The sequence below is a fragment of the Chrysochloris asiatica genome, unplaced genomic scaffold (assembly GCF_000296735.1).
Source record: "Chrysochloris asiatica unplaced genomic scaffold, ChrAsi1.0 scaffold00092, whole genome shotgun sequence".
In the NCBI taxonomy this organism is placed as follows: Eukaryota; Metazoa; Chordata; class Mammalia; order Afrosoricida; family Chrysochloridae; genus Chrysochloris; species Chrysochloris asiatica.
This window is the reverse complement of record NW_006408610.1, coordinates 6,729,778-6,749,933: the sequence shown is the minus strand read 5'-3', so window position 1 is coordinate 6,749,933 and position 20,156 is coordinate 6,729,778. Positions and strand designations below refer to the sequence as shown.

Sequence of the window (20,156 nt, the reverse complement as noted above, 5' to 3'; positions counted from 1 at the left end):
AAAAAAGAAGATGGAAGGAATACACAAAGTCACTGTACCAGAAAAAAGTGGAAGGTTCACCATTACAAGAGGCAGCATATAATCAAGTGCCAATGGTACTGAAAGAAGAAGTCCAAAGTGCACTGAAGGCATGTGGCAAAGAACAAGGCTCCAGAAACTGATGGAATACAAATTGAAACTTTTCAAGAAACTGATACAGCACTAGAGGTCTTTACTCAACTATGCCAAAAAATTTGGACGATATAGCTACCTGACCAACTGACTGGAAGAGATCCATATCTGTGCCTCTTACCAAGAGAGGTGACCCAGCAGAATGTGGAAATCATCAAACAATATGAATCAGTAACATGCAAGTAAAATTTTGCTTAAGAGAATTCAAAACAGCTCCAACAGTATTAAGAGTAAACTGTCAGTGGTTCAAGTCAGATTCAGACACGGTCATGGAACGCAGGATACCATTGCTGACATCAGATGGACCTTAGCTGAAAGCAGAGAATACCAGAAAGATGTTTACCTGTGGTTTGTCAATTATGTAAAGGCTTGCAACTGTGTGGATCATGACAAACTATGAAAAACACTGTGAAGAATGGGTATTTCAGAACACTTACTTGTACTCATGAGGCACCTGTACATACACCAAGAAGCAGTTGTTTGAACAGAAGAAGAAGCTTATGAAAGGTTTCAAACCACAAAACTAGATTATATGAAGAACATGGTATCAGGATTGGGGGAAGACTCATTAACAACCTGAGATAGCAAATGATACAACTTTGCTTTCTGAAAGCAAAGAGGACTTAAAATACTTGCTGATTAGGATCAAAGAGTACAAGCCCTCTGTATGGAATGCATCTCAATGTAAAGAAAACAAACACATTTACAATTGAACCATTAAGTAGCATGACAATAAATGGAGAAAACACTGAAGTGGTCAAAGACTCCATTTTGTTTGGATCCAAAATTAACACTCATGGAAGCAGAAGTACAACAAATCAAATGATATACTGCATTGGGCAAATATGCTGCAAGACCTCTTTTTAAGTGTTCAAGAATAGTTTTAAATTTGAGGACTGACCCAAGCCAGGGTATTCTCAAAAGCCTTATATACAAGTGAAAATTGGACAATGAATAAGGAAGACTGTAGAAGAATTGGTGCGTTTGAATTATAGAGCTGGCAAAGATTACTGAAAGCACCATAGACTGCCAGAAGATTAAACAAATCTATGTTGGAAGAAGTTCATCCAGAATGCTCCTTAGAAATGAGCCTGGCGAGACATCCTCTCACATATTTTAGACATGTTGTCAGAAGGGCCCAGTCCCTGGAAAAGGACATGGATTGACACTGTGACTAGAACCATGGACTAAAGCATAACAAACGTGAAGATGGTACAGGGCTAACCAGGGTTTTGTTCTGTTGTGCAGAGGCTCACTATGAATAGGAACTGACTTGAAAGCACCCAAGCAACAAGCCCAATTCTCAGAATTGGATTTCCTCTTTGTTTTTTGCTTTGTTTTGTTTTTACCAATATCTGAGTTCCTCTTGTAGTTATATGAATTATTCTTACTAGTCTATCACCAGAGATGGAATATTGCACTAGGAGCAGAAGACTTGGTACTTTTTAGATACTTAAACTTACAAGTTACCATCAAGATTCACAATTTCTTGTACTACCCACAATACTAAATGCTCAACTACATCAGTTGAAATGACTGACTGAAATACCACCTGTGCTCTGATCTTCATGACCTCAGACACCACACTCTACCTCCTGGGTAGAATTTTTTCCAATGAGTGAGTTTAGTACCATTTCAAGGTACTCCCTTTCTCCTGTCCCTTCCACTGGGTTTACTCATTCCATTAAAGTAACGCTCAGTCATGTAGAGAAAAAGTAAACTGTATGGTTAAAGAGGCTGTTAGTGCATTCAAAAAGCACTGCACACTTGTAATGGATAAAAACTAGTAAACGATTAACTTTATGCCACAAAAAATAAAGCTAAGTTATCCTACACAGAAGCAAACACTCTACGCTTAGGCAAAGGTATAAAACATTTAATAAGGTTAAATGCCATGAAGTGATATATAAGCCAAGATTGGAAAGATAATCACCACAAACTGGAAAGAATCAAGCTGTTTTCTAAGAGGATAAACTAACTATGGTATATCCATGCAATGGAGCATTATTCATAATAAAAACAAATAAACAAATAAGCTACCAAGCCATGAAACCACTTAGATAAATCTTCAGTCTATGTAGCTAAGTGAAAGAAATCAGACGAAAAATATGACAGTCTGGAAATCACAGTACAGACCCAGTAAAACGATACCAAGTTTCAGCGGCTTGCTGTAAAAAATTTACTAAGTAAGCACACTGGATTTTTAGAGCAATACAACTGTTCTTTATGATACTGTAATGATTCACTTGTCATTACTTATTTGTCAAAACTCACAAAATGGTAAAAAGCAAAATGTGACCCTTAAAGCATGCAAATTAAATATATATATATATATATCATTTAGGAGGTCTGGAATCCCAGAAAGTAATATAGACACAAGAGGGTTGAGGAGGGAAGATGGTGACCTAAGTAATTTTGGAAATGAGTAGTGTTTGTAAAACTAAATGCAAAAGAACTGCACGTAGCAATACAAATCGGTATGTAAAGTGGCTTCCCACAGGGGTATGAGTTTAAAATTCTGACACATTTATACTGGTATTCAACAATTTCATACATGGATGCCAGATAGTTGCAGACAGGTTTCTCACAACTGGAGGGTAAATTGACAGATAAGCAAAGGGGAAAGGCTAGCATGACCCATATAGTAGCAGTCTAGTTGAGGTCATCAATATGAACTTGTATTTAGCTTTATAAAGATATAGCTACACAGAGAAATATAGACATATGCATACATGCTGCTTAGTTTATACATACATGCTGGGGGCTTCAAAAAGTGAAAAACATAATTGAAAGATAACAGTGATCTATATGTATGGATAGACACGCAGGCTGAAGGGGTGTAGGAAGAAGAGTGGGAGTATTCCCATAAATGTATACAGGTTTGACAGTGGATATTTACATGGGTATTACCTTTTCTGCAAATAGATCCACGAATGTGGGTAAAAATACAAAGGGCAATGTTATGAAAACTTCTTAGCCATAACCAAACAATTTGAGGGAAAAAATTGCTGGGCTTGGAGTCTCAGAACCATAAGCTCTATGGACATAAAGGTCAATTGGCATAACATAATCCACAAAGACAATGGTCTACATCCTACTTTGATAAGTGTGTGTATGTTAAGTGCTGCAGAGTCAGTTCTGACTCATAGTGACCCCATATAGGGATTTTCAAAGACTGGCTGGTGAGTTTGAACCGCCGACCTTGTGGTTCAAACCGACTTTGCAATCCAGTGCTTTATCCCACAATGTCATACCAGGACTCCACTCTGATGAGTAGTGACTAGGATCTTAAAAGCTTTTGAGTGTCCATCTCTCCCTGACTAGAGGAAAGAAGAATGATACAATTCAAAGACACACAGAAACAGTCAAAAAGACTAATCGACCATGTGAACATCAGTCTCCACAACCACGGAACCAGAAAAACTAAATGGCGCCCAGCTACCACGACAAAAATGTTCTGAAATGGATCACATTAGAAAGATTTGGTTCTTTGACTCTGATATGATTCGACTGCATGGCCTAACAATATCAACATGTACTTTTCTGCTACTTTTGAAGCAAGAGATTTAGGTTGCTTCTATTATTATCTTCTAGCTTTTAGCAGCACCTCTATCTGTTCTTGTTGTTACATGACATTGAGTCAGTTCCAACTCAAAGCAATACTATACACAATATAATTAAACACTACACAGTCCTGCCCCTTCTTCACAACTGTTATGTTGGCCCCTTGTTGCTGCCATTGTGTCAATCCATCATGCTCAGGGTCTTGCTCTTTTTTGTTGACCCTCCACATTTTTAAGAATGATGTCCTTTTCCAAGGTCTGGACTCTCCTGATAACATGTCCAAAATACAAGAAATGAAGTCTCGCCATCCATGTTTCGTAGGAGCATTCTGGCTGTACTTCTTCCATCACAGATTTGTTTGTTCTTCTGGCAGTTCATGGTACTTTCAATATTCTCCACCAACCCCATAACTCAAATACATCAATTCTTCTATGGTCTTCCTTAATCTTTGTCCAATTTTCACATGCATACAAGGCAAATGAAAATACCACAGCTTAGGCCAGATGCACCTTTAACTAGTTGTTGACAAAATAAAAGTTTTATTTTAGATTGAAAAAGAAAGAAGGATTTGTACAGATTGAGAAAAAATGTGGAACAAAACTCAAAATCATAAAAAAGACTAGAGTTACTGGTCAGGCAGAGACTGGTGGAATCCTCAAGACTATGGTCCTTAGTTACCCTTCAGGTCTAGAACTGAAATCACCTCCATGGCTCAATTTTCAAACAATAGTTACGTCTTTAATGGGAAACAATAACAATAGTGAGGTATGCACACAACAGATCAACCAATCATTTGAATCAAATGACAGTATTTACCTAAGGACAAAGTCCTCATTATTAAGAAAGAAGAGAACAGAAATAGTAAACACAGGGAAGAAATGAGATGAATGATACTACACTGAGGCAATTGGAATTAATAATATGAACAAAATGAGTATGAACTGCTGCATGTAAAATTGATGATCTGCTCTGTAAAACTTCACACAATTCACAAGAAAAGTTTAAAAAACAAATGGAGTTTTTCAACAAACGTTCTGAAGTTGCCAGTATTACACCTTCCTCTTTAAGGTGAGGGGGCCTGTAGGAAACAATAGCCTTTTTAACATAAATCTGACAAGATGAAAAAACAAGGGAACTCACCAGTCCAGGAAGAAAAGCAATATGGTAATAAACATCCTGATGGAGGAAGAAGTGGGTAGGAGGGAAAGACATTTAAATCTTATTCAGCCCATGAAGAAAGGAAAAGCCCACTTTTACTTTCCATCCATCCAGATATGTTATCATCAAAAAAATAATCTGACCACAATCTTACTATGAGAAGCAATGTCAAACAATAAGGAGAAAAACTAGCATAGGTTCACATTCAAGTCCAGAGTGAAAATAGTTATACCATCCAGCAAACTGAAGGAATATGAATTCATGGGGCTATGGAAAACATAAATCCAAATCTTCTAAAGATTCTAGGACACTCAATAGCAAAGTAATGCAAATAATAAGATAAATTCCATCTTTGGAAGAAATAATATTAATAAAAAACATTAACTGATTTACAGCTTTGAATTATTTAAAAATAGAGAAGCAAACCATTATTTGAAATGACATCTGAGAAAACAATCACTCACTTCTAATAACTCTGAGACAATAGGTAGTACTTCAGGATTACAGATATCTATGGAGTCATCTCGGTATGTCTTCTTTTTATAACAGATATTGCCCAAATGGAGTATTGCTGATAACAAGGAAAAAATCCTGTGAAAATAAAAAATCACAAATTATAACTTGTGTGTGTTCTAAAAAGTTCATTTCATTTCAAATTCTAGTAAGTAAATTAACCAATACAAATATGAGTATTTCGCTTTCAGATTAAGAAAAAAACATGAGAATAGATCAACACTCAAAAACCAGCTCGATTCTTTTACACTAATAAAGAAAGCTCTCAAAAGAAACTCAGGAAAACAATACATTTGCAATAGACACCCATAAGATGAAATACTTGGGAATAAATCTAACCAAAGAAACAAAAGACCTATAAAAGAAAATTACAAAATACTATATGAAACCAAAAATGACCTGCAGAAATGGAATAATATACCTGTTTGTGAAAGAATTAACACTGCTGCAACCGTTTCTTTCAATTGTCTAACAAAGTTTATTTGTATGTGATATTAATGATGTTGCTTGATGAATTCCTCATTCTGTTGGGTCACCTGTCTTTGTAATACAGACAAATATTAATCTCTTCCAGTTGGTTGGCCAGGCAGCTGTCTTCCAAATTTCTTGACATAGACTAGTAAGTGCTTTCAGCACTGCATCAGTTTGCTGAAAGATTTCAATTTGTATTCCGTCAATTCCTAGAGCCTGTTTTTCATCAATGCCTTCAGAGCAGCTTGGACTTTTTCCTTCAGTACCATCAGTTCGTGATCATATGCTATCTCCTGAAATGGCTGAACACTGACCAAGTCTTTTGGTACAGTATTTCTGTGTATGTATTCCTTCTTTCTTCTTTTGATGCAATCTGTGTTGTTCAATCTTTTACCTATAGAGTATTGCAACCTAAAGTCTTGAACTTTTTCTTCACTTCTCTGTTTAGAAACGCTACACGTGTTTCTCCCTTTGGGTTTTTTAACTTGCCTTGACAAATTTCATTCTAATGCTTTACTTGTCTTCTGTAGCTGCCCTTTCAAACTTTCTGTTCAGCTATTTCATCTCATAATTTCTTTGACTAGCTTTAGCTTTTCTACATAGAAGAGTAAGTTTGAGAGTGTCTTCTGACATCCAGTTTGGTCTTTTGTTTCTTTTCTTTTTAATGATGTTCTGATGTTCTTGATATTATCCCACAACTCTTATGGTCTTCAGTCTTTAGTGTTCAATGCATCAAATCTGTTTTGCGATGGTATCTAATTCAGATGAAATATAGTCAGGGTCATAATTTGATTCTTGTGGACTTGTTTTAATTTTCTTAGCTTCAAAATGAACTTGCCTAAGAGTAACTGATGACCTGTTCCACCACCAGCCCCTTGGCCAAGACCTGGCTGATGATAATGATTTTCTCTATTGTCTTTTTCCACAGATGTAATCAATTTGATGCCTGTATATTCCACTTGGCAAGGTCCATATGTATAGCTGTGGTTTATGTTGTTGAAAAAAAAAAGTATTTCCAATGAAGAAGTCATCAATCTTGCAAAATTCTATCATGCAAACAATCCACAAAGGCAATGTTGTGCGTTCTACTTTGGTGAGTAGTGACTGGGATCTTAAGAGCTCATGAATAGCCATGGAAGGTGCAATGGAAAAAAGTAGAAAGATGAAAACTGAAGACACTTGGAAACAATGGACCGTGTGAACATGGACCATGTGACCATCAGTTTCCACAATGAACTCTATATTGTCTGGCTACCACTATCAACTGCTATGAAGGCATCACATTAAAAGGTTCTAGATAAGAGTGGGAGAAAATGTAGAACAAAACTCAATATAAAAAACTTACGGGGAGAACAAACAAGATGGTGGATCGAGTGGAAGTGTAGTAAAGAGCTCGACCAACAACACAGAATACCTGACCAAGCAGGCTCAGGGGATGGTACCAGAACTCTGAACCACATATAAAGGAATAAAGGAATATTTAGAAAGCTGGAAGGCTTACAGCTGGGGGAATTTGTGGCAGAAGCAAGAAATCCATTGCTTTCTAGTCCGGGACACTCAGCTGCTCCAGGAGCCGCCATCTTGGGTAAGACCAAGCGGGGGATGGATCGGAGCAGCCACAGAGGCCTGGCAGAACCACAGAGATAAACGGGTGGACATTATTTTCTTTTGGTAGCGGTTCATTGGTCCTTTGCTATCTGTGCACTTCCATTCTGGTGACTATAGGGGTGCCTGAGCTAGTGGGCACCCCAGCCCCACCCTCGGAGGCTTCTACTACGCATGTGCATAGATTTCCCCGAAATTTAAAGAGACAGTTTCCAATTAAAACCAAACAGCCACAGCCGGCCCTGGACTTTTTTCAACTAGAAAAAAGGCCTGAATGGGGATTGTGGAGTGGGACAAGCATACAAAAGAGGAAATACGCCGAAAATTAAATCCTAAGTTACATCAAAACGACCAACAGTGGTATGTTGAAACTTCTCAGGAAGAAGAGTGAAAAGGGAAGCCCATTTCCTGATCACATCTACCTGGAGGCAATCTGAAAGCATAAAAAATACCAAATACACACCCATCTAAGTATTAAGTCCACAGATAACCCCTGAAGATGCCCAAAAAAACAGAAGCAGATGACCGTATCTGCACATGTCCAGAAACGAGATAAAGTGACTGAGGCAAAAGAGTAGGAAGTAGACCTACACTCCATATTCTCCAACTATCAGTCCTTCTTCTGTTTCCACCTTTTGCATTCCACTTATCAGTAATTATAATGTATCTTTATAACATTTTTTGTAAATTTCAGACTATACAAGTTAGTAGAATTCTTCAATTTCTTCATCATTGGCTTTTGTGGTTGGTGCTTACATTTAAGTAATAGTCGTATTCATTTTCACTTGCCTTTTTAATGTAAAACATCAAACTCTTTTTGTCAGGGTTGACAAAGCAAACAGAAACAGACTGGAATTTTTACAATTTGGGTGATTCATTGCAGACACTAGAATAGGAAAAATGACAGATTAAAGTCTAGGAATGGGAGATTACGATGAGACATAGTGAGTCTTTCAAGCCTTTTCTTGCACTAACCCACTGTCATCAAGCCAATTCCAATTCATTGCAATCCTATAATAGGATACAGCAGAACTGCTCTGTTCCCTATGGTTTCCAAGACTGTAAACCTTGGAGTAGCTGATAGGTTTAAATTGTCTAAATTCAGGTGTGGTTGTTGTTAGGTGCAAACGAGTTGGTACCGACTCATAGCGACCCTATGCACAACAGAAAGAAACACTGCCGGGACCTGGGCCAACCTCACAATTGTTGCCATGCTTGCGTCCACTGATGGACGCAATTTTGCCAATCCATCTCGCTGAGGTCTTCCTCTTTTTCTCTGACCCTCCACTTTAGCAAACATGATATCCTTCTCCAGTGACTAGTCCCTCCTGACCATATGTCTGAAGTCTGAGAGATGAAGTTTGGCCATCCTGGCCTCCAAGGAGCACTCTTGGCTGCACTTCTTTCATCACAGACCTGTTTGTTCATTTGACCGCCCATGGCACTTTCAATATTCTCCTCCAACACCATAACTTGAAAGCATCAATTCGTTTATGGTCTTCCTTATTCACTGTCCGGCTTTCACATGCATATGAGGTTATTGAAAATACCATGGCTTGGGTCAGGCTCACCTTAGTCCTCAAGCTGACATCTTTGCTCTTCAACACTTTAAAAAGGTCTTGTGCAACTGATTTGCCTAATGCAATACATTGTTTGATTTCTTGACTGCTGCTTTCATGAGTTTTGATGGTTGATCCAAGAAGAATGAAGTCCTTGACAACTTCAGTCTTTTCTCCAATTGATAAGAATGTTGTTTATAGGTGCAGTGGTGAGGATTTTTGTTTACTTTACATTGAGATGTAATCCATACCGAAGGCTGTGCTCTTTGATCTTCACCAGTAAATCTTTTAAGTCCTCTTCATTTTCAGCAAGCAAGGCTGTATCATCTGCTATCGCAGGTTGTTAATGAGTCTTCCTCCAATCCTGATGCCGTGTTTTTCTTCATAAAACCCAGCTTCTCGAATCATTTGTTCAGCATACAGGTTGAATAAGTATGGTGGAAGAACACAACCCTGTCGCACACCTTTCTTAATTTTAAACCATTTGGTGTTCCCATGTTCTGTTTGAACAACTGCCTCTTGGTCCATGTACAGATTACTCATGAGCACAATTAAGGGCTTAGGAGTACTCATACTTCACATTGTTGTCCATAGCTTGTCATGATCCACACAATCGAAAGCCTATGCGTAGTCAATAAAGCACAAGTAAACCTCTTTCTGGTATTCTCTACTTTCAGCCAAGCAGCTCAAAATTTAACCCACTGCACCACCCAGGCTCCTTTCTTGTACTAAAGTGAAGCTAAGTAAGAATTCTCTGTACCTGTTCTGACTGACCTACATATTGTTTAAGATAGTTAGGAATGGATCTGAATTACAATCTAGGAACTACCTGAATTATCTGATACCAATTCACTATTATGAAATATCTTCTATCTATATTCTTCCTTCTCACCTTCCCTCTTGTCTCAGAGGAACACATGGCCTTCCTCCAGTCAGAATGTAATCCCTACAGTTTGCATTCTACATCCAATGAACTTAATTTATTCAAGAACCTTATAATACCCATTTTCCTAACTCTCACTTGTACTTAAAATGCATTCTATCAAACTAGTCTCATGTTCACTCTCTTTTGTCTTAAACAACCCATCTTAGGTTCCATGTCTTCTCTTTCCCTTCATGAACAAGCTTCTTAAAATGTTAACTTATATTCTTAACCTTCACGTCTCACCCCCCCTTTATCACTGCATTATCATGTCTACTCCCCATGAAAATGTGTCATGGAAGTTACCAAGAAAAGTCTATGTAGCTTAAAAAGTGTATTATGCCCACACAAAAAATTTGAAAAAAAAAAACAAAAAACCAAAACCACCATTCTTCTAATATGTGGAAAGTATTATCTGATTTAGTAAGGAAGTGACAGACATTGATGAATGGATGCAGCTATAACATGTATCCTCCTTGTTTCACTTTTGTAGAAGTCACTGACATAAACAAAAATATCAACCAACATTCCTGTCAAAACCACTCATCAGTAACATGAGCAACTTCTCTGCTAAATCAGACAATAAACAAGCATTTACTCCTATTTTTGACCTGTCAAATCATGCTTGAATTGCAACCATAAGTTGACTATGGATATGAGAGTTTGGTAAAAATCAGTGAAAACGTTCTGTAAAACTCAACTGATTATATAGAATTTACAACAAAGAGTATCAAATGCTTTATAATTATTTGTGACTTGTGTGCTATACATCATTTATATCAGTAAACTTTCTAATGATTTATATATATATATGTTTATTATGCTCTTATCCAGCATCACAGAAGTATTTAACATGGATGAACACTCCTCATAAAAGTCTTTCCTGAAGATCCTTGTATTTGTACACATCTATATGTCTTTGTCCTATTACTTACCTAGGATAGAGTTGGTCTATCTAAGAGAATTTAGCAGTCTTTTTCTAAAATACAAAATGTTCTTATTAAAACAAAGATAATGCTTTCAAGCCTGATAGGTAAGCTTTCAGAGACTCTGAATCAACATCGAACTTTTCAAATGTTTTTTAATGTTTAAATGCTGGACTTACTCGCACTGACTTAAACAAAATGTAAGTTAATTAGAAAAGAAGTAATTCATATAAAAGTATTCTGCATTAAATAAAATTTTAGGAGGTTATTAGAGAGCAAATTTAAGGGTAACTAAGACATTTAAAAAATTAATGGAAGCCAAAAGACAAATTTAAGAATCATTTTTAAAACTGTTTTTAGCAGTAGTTCTTAACACCTGCTAATCATATTGTTTAAATATTTTAGCACCAACAATAACCAAAGAAATGTTTTATCAAATACAAATAAAATATGTGGCATATAGATTCCAGAAACAATAAAAGCAAATAAAACAGTCTAATGTGCTACAATGCAATATAAAAAAAAAAAAAAAGATTTACACATGTAACTAAGAATCTCTGTTCTCAAAAGCATTAGGAGCTGAAATTAAGTATCTACAGCTAAGGGCAGAATATCTGAAAATCCACAAGGCAGAAGCAAAGCACATAAAGGAAAAGTTCATAAAACAGCTAGGACATGAACAGTTCTCTAAATCTAAAGCACTTTAAGTTTCAAGCCACATGCCAAATTTAAGGCTACCTGCAAACTGTGTTAAGATGAATTCTGAAGGTAAACCTGAGTTCAGCAGAAAAAAGTAGCTTAACCCTCATAGAAAGATTAGTGTAGAGTTTGCTGACTGAAGATTATTAGCAATGATGTAAACACAAGAAAATGAAAGAAATTATATTCCTCTAGTCTTAGCATAAGGAGCTCTGGTATCGTAGTGATTACGAAACGGGCTGCTAACCTCAAGGTCAGCAGTTCAAAACTACCAGCAATTCTGCAGGAGAAAGATGAGGCATTCTGCTCCCATAAAGATCTACAGCCTCAGAAACCCAGTGCAGGGTCACTATGAGTCGGAACCGACTCCACGGCACATAACAACAACAACAAGTCTTAATATGAGCTCACCAATCATGACATATAAAATATTGACAATATAAATCAGATCTAATATATTCATCAAATATACTTCACCAAACACACACACATATACACACAAAAAGTAGCTTTTATTCTGGTAGTGTCAAAGTGCCTTTGATTCTTTTATTTTAAATATAATTTACTTAAACTTTACCTCAAACTTTTTACACTACTCCTTTAGGATCTACAGTGAGCAAAACAATTTAGTTCAAAAGTAGAGACATGCAATATGGATGGAGCTGGAAGACATTATGCTGTGTGAAATTTTAAAAAGTCAATCACAAAAAGTGACCTAAGTTACTTAAAAAGACAAGAAAAAAGTAAATGTACAGAGAACAAAGCTTATTAGTGGCTATCAGGGGCAGGAAATAGGGGGAAAAGGAGGGTTAATGGGGATAGAAATATCTCATTGATTAAGGGTAGGGTTACACAGACAATTATTTTAACTGTGCTCAATAAACTGTATACCTGTAAAAAGTTTATTTTAAAAAGATTAACAAGTACATGTATATGTATGTTTTCATTAAGGTAAAATGTCTAAGAAAAAAATAACAGTTGAGGCATAAATTATGAGAAGGCTTCAAACAGTTCATGGAGAAAAATTCTATAATCTTTTCATTCCATTTTTACATGAACTTTTTGAATATTCAGAGGAAATTTAAAAAATTATTTTTAAGTGTACATGGCTTAATATGATTATCACTGACACAAAACAAGAAGCTGAAGAAATGTTTTAAGGCAATAGTTTTTAAAGAAGATCCATGAACAGGCTTCAGGGGCATCATAAATTCCTACAATTATATACAAAAATTTGTGAATGTCCGATTTACTGGAAGAGAAGCTCCAGCTTTCACCAGATTCCCAAAGAATTTATGACCAAAATGAAAAGGCATTCACCACAAATCTTTTCTAAAAAGTCAATTTTACAAACACACTTAAGAAGTACAAGAGCAGCAATAGCAGTTATAAAACTGTTGGAAAGGACCAAGAAAGAAGAATCTTCAAACACACATCATGATTTGTTCTCTACTGGGACTATTAAGAACACAGTAAATAAACTTACTGTCTTCGAGTCTTGGGAAGAAATCCTACCATTTCCATGGCCAGTTGTAAGCGTTCAAAGTCATGCCGCAAATCTTCCCCCTCCACCGCGAAGCAATCCTGCTTTTTTAAGATATAAAAAAAAATCAAGATTATCTAGTAAAAAACAATATAGGTCATTTTGAAAGATGACAATTTTAGATAAATTCCTCTATGATGTGAAAATGTAAATTAGAGCTGGCAGATTATTTTGATATAATAAAGTCACTAGGACTTTTAACTTACCACAGGGATACCAATTAAACACATACCTACCGAAAGACTAGTAGTATTGCATTCATAGTTCCCTTTCTTAGTCACCGAGGCAAAGGTCTCAAGAGTAATTTCAGAGAAATGATTATCAATACTTTTAAAGTGTGCTAATATCAAGTTTGATTTTTGAGTGGTTCTTTAGCCTTTTCGAGATTCAAAGCATTCAAGAGGGCTCAATTCCACACACAAATGTTATTTATTCAACAAATAATTAGTAATGGCCTCAACCCCATAAAGGGTTGAACCTCCAACTTTGTGAACAGTTCAGTGCTTATTCTATAGTGCCACACCAGAATTCCAACAACAACCGCCAAATGCAAGGCACTTAGCTAGAGCTAGAAGCAAAATGATTTTTAGAACAGAAAGCAATTTAATTGAGAATTGGAGTCCAGGTTTATGTAAAATAAAGAGATTTAAGTTGCATCTATATTAGAAACAATAGATATAAAGAAATTAGACAGACAATTTGATCATCAATCAGCAAAGAAAATACACAGATACATTATATGGCAATTTATAAAACTTCCAGAGAATATACTTCATGAGTCAGTAAAAACAGTGGTGGAGTTTCAGATAAATAATACTGACTTTTTCACTTAATTTCCCACAGAAATCAAACAATAACATTGTAGACATTCCATAAATCTCTAAAAAAGGAGTCTTTAAATCCCTTTATTCTATGGTCTCTCACAGACCCTTGTTCTTACATTTTCAAAAAATCTCCTCACACTTACATTTACATTCTTAATGCATCTTTTCCTATCAAGTACTCAATGAATTACATGTGCTTATTCACTGATGATCTTAGGCATAAGTCAATGCCAAGAATATACTGGAGGTAATTACTGAACTAAGGAGCTCTGGTAGCGTAGTGGTTACGAATCGGGCTGCGAACCTTAAGGTCAGCGGTTCGAAACTACCAGCTGCTCTGCGGGAGAAAGATGAGGCTTTCTACTCCCGTAAAGATTTACACCCTCGGAAACCCTGTACAGGGTCGCTATGGGTCGGAACCGACTCGACGGCACTTAACAACAACAACAACAATTACTGAACTAAATATGTAATGAATGAATTACTGAATAATGCCCTACAGGTTAAATTCAGTGAAACAGTCCTTTAAAAAAAATTGTGTCAATTTCTATTTTAAAGAACATGTACTGTGTATTTACCATGTACCAAAAAAACCCTAGCACGGTAAGAATGAGTGAATGAATATATTACATATAAAGTTCATATTAAATATTAAATTTCTGAATGTAGTTAAACATAATTTTACTATCTATTAGGAAAAGAAGACGCTCGCTAGTACAGGGGTTAATCATTTGGCAGCTAACCAAAAAGTGATTTAGATCCACCAGCTGCTCTGCAGGAGAAAGATGTGGCAATCTGCTTCCATAAAGACTACAGACCATCTGAGGCAATTCTACTCTGGGTCACCACAAGTCAGAGTCGAGTTGATGGCAATGCTTTTTTATTTTAATATGGAAAGGTACATACACATGTATAGGTTAAAATTTCAATTCACTACAAGAAACATTCTGAGAATCCATGCATTTAATTTTCTAAAACGTTTTGAGAAATTTCAGCGGTTCGAAACTACCAGCTGCTCCGCGGGAGAAAAATGAGGTTTTCTACTCCCGTAAAGATTTACACCCTCGGAAACCCTGTACAGGGTCGCTATGGGTTGGAACCGACTCAACGGCACTTAACAACAACAAAGACACAAGTAATTAAATCATTTTATGACTTTAATAAATATTTCCCTATAATAAGTAAAACAAAAAAACAACTATGCTTCCACTTGTGTAAATTCAATGATAAAGCAATTATTCTCATAACTTATAACCTTCTTCTCTGACCCAAAGTGAATAAACAATTAATTCAATTTAATGTATAAAATACTTAGAAATAGAAGAGGCACTAATTTGCTACTAATTATGTTCATCTTATTCATATGTTCTTCAGAAACACAAATGTTTTAATAAATATAAAAATCATAATTTGTTGGGGTTTTTTTGTTTTCATTGTGAGTTGAGTGATCGTTTACATGGGGGAACACCAGTTTGTTTCATTGCAATGATTACAATCCCCTGCATGCTTCATCATTCCACAGTATTGCTTCTATTCCCTCTTTTTTTTTTTTTTGGATGTGTACCAAAACATTCAGGAATATACAATTATTCAAACAGCCATATGGCACACCCTGCCCCCCGGCCACCAGCACACATCCCCTCTCCCTCCTTGAGTCTAGAGTCCTCAGCTGCTCAGTCTCTCCACGTCATCATCTCTGCCTCCAACTCTGACATTGCCACTTCTCTGGGTAGGGTCCCACACTCTGCTCCCACTCTTCACCCTTAATGGTCCCAGGGTCCTCTGCTCTAGTACTATAAGATGGACAACTCACCCCTTTTTACTACAAAACTTCTACCTTTACAGTTGCAACAATCAGAATTAGTCATGATAATAATTTACTCATTCTTGAATCATGAGAGCTTGATCCCATCTCCTTTCACCAGACTTGTCCAGACAGGATGAAAACCACTCAGTGGGGAGTCTACCATCCCCCTCACACTCTGAATCTAAACTCCCTCTTGAAAACTTGTAAACCAGTCACTTCATGCCTTTACAGCCCCCCCCCCCTCCATTTTAGGTAGCCAATGTCTAAGAAGCCCATCCCTATCAACCTTGTGTACAGAGCGAATGGGAATGATCCTTGCTGTAAAGATCCTTTCCCTATTGGTTGGTATTTTAAGTGACTACATCCTTAAGAATAAGTCAAGTTCATCAGACTGTAGTGATTTATACTTGTTTTCTTTAATTTTTTCCCCCCTCTTTTCCTTCCTCTAGTAGGGTTCTGAACATCCAGCCATTTAAGCTAAGTCCAAAGGGTACTATCAGCAAGTTTGGGTGTCCTTGTGCATATCCCCTCACTTCATATCAAGCTTCACTCTCATCTCTAGCCCTCCGTGGCCATGTCCTTGTTTATGGGCTCAGGAGTCCCCAGGTATCACCGTACTTCGGGCCAATCAGCTCTCACCATACTCTGGGTCAATGGGGATCTATGAAACTTGGTCAGACTCAGCCCAAGCCCACCTCTTCATTACTGCCTTTACCCCACTAGTAGACCAACATGGTTGTCAGCAAGCTTACATGTCTACTTGTGTATTCCCTTTGAGTTTCAGTCTTATGAGGGAGTTTGTCCTGGAGGGATCATAATTTGTTTTTTGAACTATGTAATAATGATCAATACTGTTTTTCCCTAATAATAACTATAAAAGTAAAACTAAGGATGGATTAATCTACCAAAACAGAAATTCCCTTTATAATTTAAGTTCTCCTGGTGTGACAGCAATAAGCACTGCACTGCTAACTGCAATGTCAGTGGTTCAAAACCACCAGCTGCTACTTGGAAACTCCATACAGGGTTCCTATGAGTCAGAATTAACTCAATAATGTTAACAACAACAAGAGAAGCAGACCTTGAAGACCAAGATTTGGATACAAGTATAAGGGGAATGGGAAAATAATACAGTAAAGGGAAGGTGGCCTAAAAAGAGATCAGTTATTATATTATCTACTAAGCCTGGCAGGTTGTAGGGTGAGTGTAAGGAGGGAAGGAGGATGGAATAAAGAGTACACTTCTATACTGTCTACATTTCCTAGGAAGGTCCAAACAAAAACCAAATCCATGGCCATCGAGTTGATTCCAACTCATAGTAACCTTACAGAGCAAAAAAGGACTTTCCCAGAGGGTTTGCAAGGCTATTAATCTTTATGGAAGTAATTTATTACCACATCTTTCTCCCGGGAATGACTGCTGAGTTCAAACTGCCATTCTCTCTATCAACAGCCAAACGCTTAATAACTGTGCCACCAGGGATCCTTCCAGATAATTATAAATTATACTTTTAAAAATAACTGTTGACTTAGACGTTGGCTACCCAAAATGGGTGGGTGGGTGGGGGGAGTTCTAAAGGCATGAAGTGACTGACTTATTAGCTTTCAAGAGGGAACCTAGAACCAGGGGGCCTGGAGGAAGGCAGAATCTCCAGTGAGTAGTATCCAATCTGTCTAGGCAGAGCTGATGAAATGAAATGCAGATGGGTCTCTTGTGATACAATAGTGAATAATTGTTATCAGGACTGATTGTGAGGGTTGGAAATGTACAGATAGATGTTTTATAGCAAGTAAGGGAGTGATTAACTTTCCAGTCTAGGAGCGGAGGTCCCTAGGACCATCCATGGAGAAGAGCCGAGAGTGGGACCCTACCCAGAGAAGCAGGGATGCCTGAGATGGAGGCAGAGACAATGACATGGAGTGATGGAGCAGCTGGGGACTTTAGATCCAGAGAGGGAGAGGCAACTGTATGCTGAAGACTTGGGTGGCGGGGGAGGGGGAGTGTTAGGGGCAGGCTTGCAGGGCATACCCTTTGGTTGGTTGATGATGCATGGAGGGGATTGTAACCATGGCACTGAAATGATACACGTTAGAATGAATGTAAAACTAATGTTCTCCCATGTAAACTATAATTCACAATAAAACATTAAAAAAAATAACTGCTGGCTTATAATTAATACAGGACATAAATAAGAATAATTTATTTTGATAGTTAATATGTAGAGTTTAATCCCACAGGTAAATCTCTGGGAAATAATATAAAGTGTAGAAGGATGAGAGAATTAGAACATTTATATATGCATCATCTCTCATCAGTCACTGGGTGGAGATTACTGGAGATGAGAGGAGGGAGGTATTATGTAAGAACACAGAGGCCTTTCAGGGTTCTGAAAAAAGCTTTCAAGAACCAGGATACAGACAATGACAGTTGGAGGTCTGCCAGAAACAATGAAATAATAAGCCTCAAAGGATACTGCAGGACACTGACCAACATCTACTACAATCCCTTCTACAGAAAAAAAAAAAAAAATCTAACTCTTCTATCCAACTCAGCACTCAGTCCACACTCTAGTGTTATTTAATATCATATCACTACACAACCCCCACAAGCATACCAAAATGGTCTTTCATGCATTTTCATTTCTTTGAGAAGAAAAGAATCTTTTTTCATTTATTAGTGTCCAAAATAAGCCTGGCAGATTGAAGGCTTATGTGAGTATAAGGAGGAAAGGAGTGTAAGGAGGGAGGGATGAAGGGATGGAAGAATAAACGTCTACACTGTCTATATTTCCTAGGAGGATCCAAACAAAAAACCAAACCCAAGGCCATCGAGTTGATTCGAGCTCATAGTGACCTTCTAGAGCAAAACAGGACTTCCCCAAAGGGCTTCCACCAAGGCTGTCAATCTTTATGGAAGCAGATTATCCCATCTTTCTTCTAGAAGCAACTGGTGGGATCAAACTGCCATCCTCTCTGTCGGTTGCCAAGCACTTAATCACTGTGCCACCAGGAATCCTTCCTAGATTGCTGCTGCTGTTAAGTTCCATCAAATTGGTTCCAATTCATAGTGACCTTGTATTGTTTCCAAGGAGTGGCTGGTGAGTCTGCACCACCGACTCTGCAGTTCAAACTAACATGAGGTCGAGTGCTTATCCTACAGCACCACACCAGGACTTCCTAGATTGATATATATATTTTTAAATAACATCTGGCTTATAATGCAGGACACTAACTAGAATAGTTTACTTTGAAAATTAGTGAAGATACCAAGGACATACAATTTACTAATAAAAAGATTTAAGACATTTTAATAAAAAAAGAACACAGAGAACAAAGCCTTGCTTGGAATCTCAGTTACACTATTAACATGCTTTATCACCATCAGGACAAGTCACTTTAATTCTGAACCATTGTTGTATCCGGTTTGAAAGGTAGTCACACTAGCTACATTTTCTTAGGGATTTTACAAGAATCCAATGTAACATGAATGTCAACATGCTTTTTAAAATGTAAAATAATAAAGGAAATTGTACAGCAAGCAGATGGAAGCAAACCCATTAAGTCAGTGTTTGCACAAGTGACTACAAACTGACAATAACCTGGCAGTAGTTTTTATGCTGTAGAAAGACTCATAAAAAGGTGAATGGCAGCATCGTGGTTTCAAGTGATCCTATCAAAGTTCTAACAGAATCCCTGATGGCACTGCAACAAGTATTGTTGTAAAGTGCTGTCAACTCACTTCAAACTCATAACAACCCTATGTAGGGTCTCCAAGGCTGTAAGTCTTTGGGGGAGTAGAAAGCCTCATCTTTCTCCCATGGCAACAAGTCAAACTCATGGGGAAAAATTCTGCCAGGTGTTTCACAGCTATTTAGATTCCTATAATGGTACAGAAATCATGGTGAAAATTTTTCTTCATGAAACAACACAATTCAAATTCTTCTGCAGCACAGTGGGCATATGACAGTGTCGTGAAACTACACAGCAAGTCTCATTAAGACCCTATCTGATAGTTGTTGTTATGTGCCATCGAGTAGACTCTGACCTATAGCGACCCTGTATAGGGTTTTCAAGGAGCAGTTGGTGAACTTGAACTGCCGACCTTGCAGTTCAAAAGGTTTTGCAGTCTGGTGCATTAACCCACAGTGCCACACCAGGATTCTTAAAATTGTTCAAGGCTTGGTTCAGATAAATAAAAGACTGGGTGGGACTGACATTTTAGATTGCAGTTACTGTAACAAAGAACTATAGCACACATCTAACAACATATATTCAGTACTGAATTAATCCTCTTATTTTAAAATCAAGGAAATGAAAGCTAAGAGATGCTGTTTATAAAATTGAAAGAATTTATATTTGAATGGGTTGTTACCATTTAACAACTATTTTTTAAAT

General features: G+C 37.2%; 1 protein-coding gene across 1 annotated transcript in view; it reads right to left on the bottom strand.

Moving 5' to 3' along the window:
• The window catches only part of MYO9A (myosin IXA), a 352,098-nt gene that overhangs the window by 218,686 nt on the left and 113,256 nt on the right, over positions 1-20,156 (bottom strand). The window contains exons 7-8 of the mRNA XM_006866530.1: positions 13,075-13,172; positions 5,358-5,484 (exon numbers count right to left, since the gene is read on the bottom strand). Coding sequence (XP_006866592.1) covers positions 5,358-5,484; positions 13,075-13,172 — 225 coding nt within the window. The remainder of the gene's footprint in view (positions 1-5,357; positions 5,485-13,074; positions 13,173-20,156) is intronic.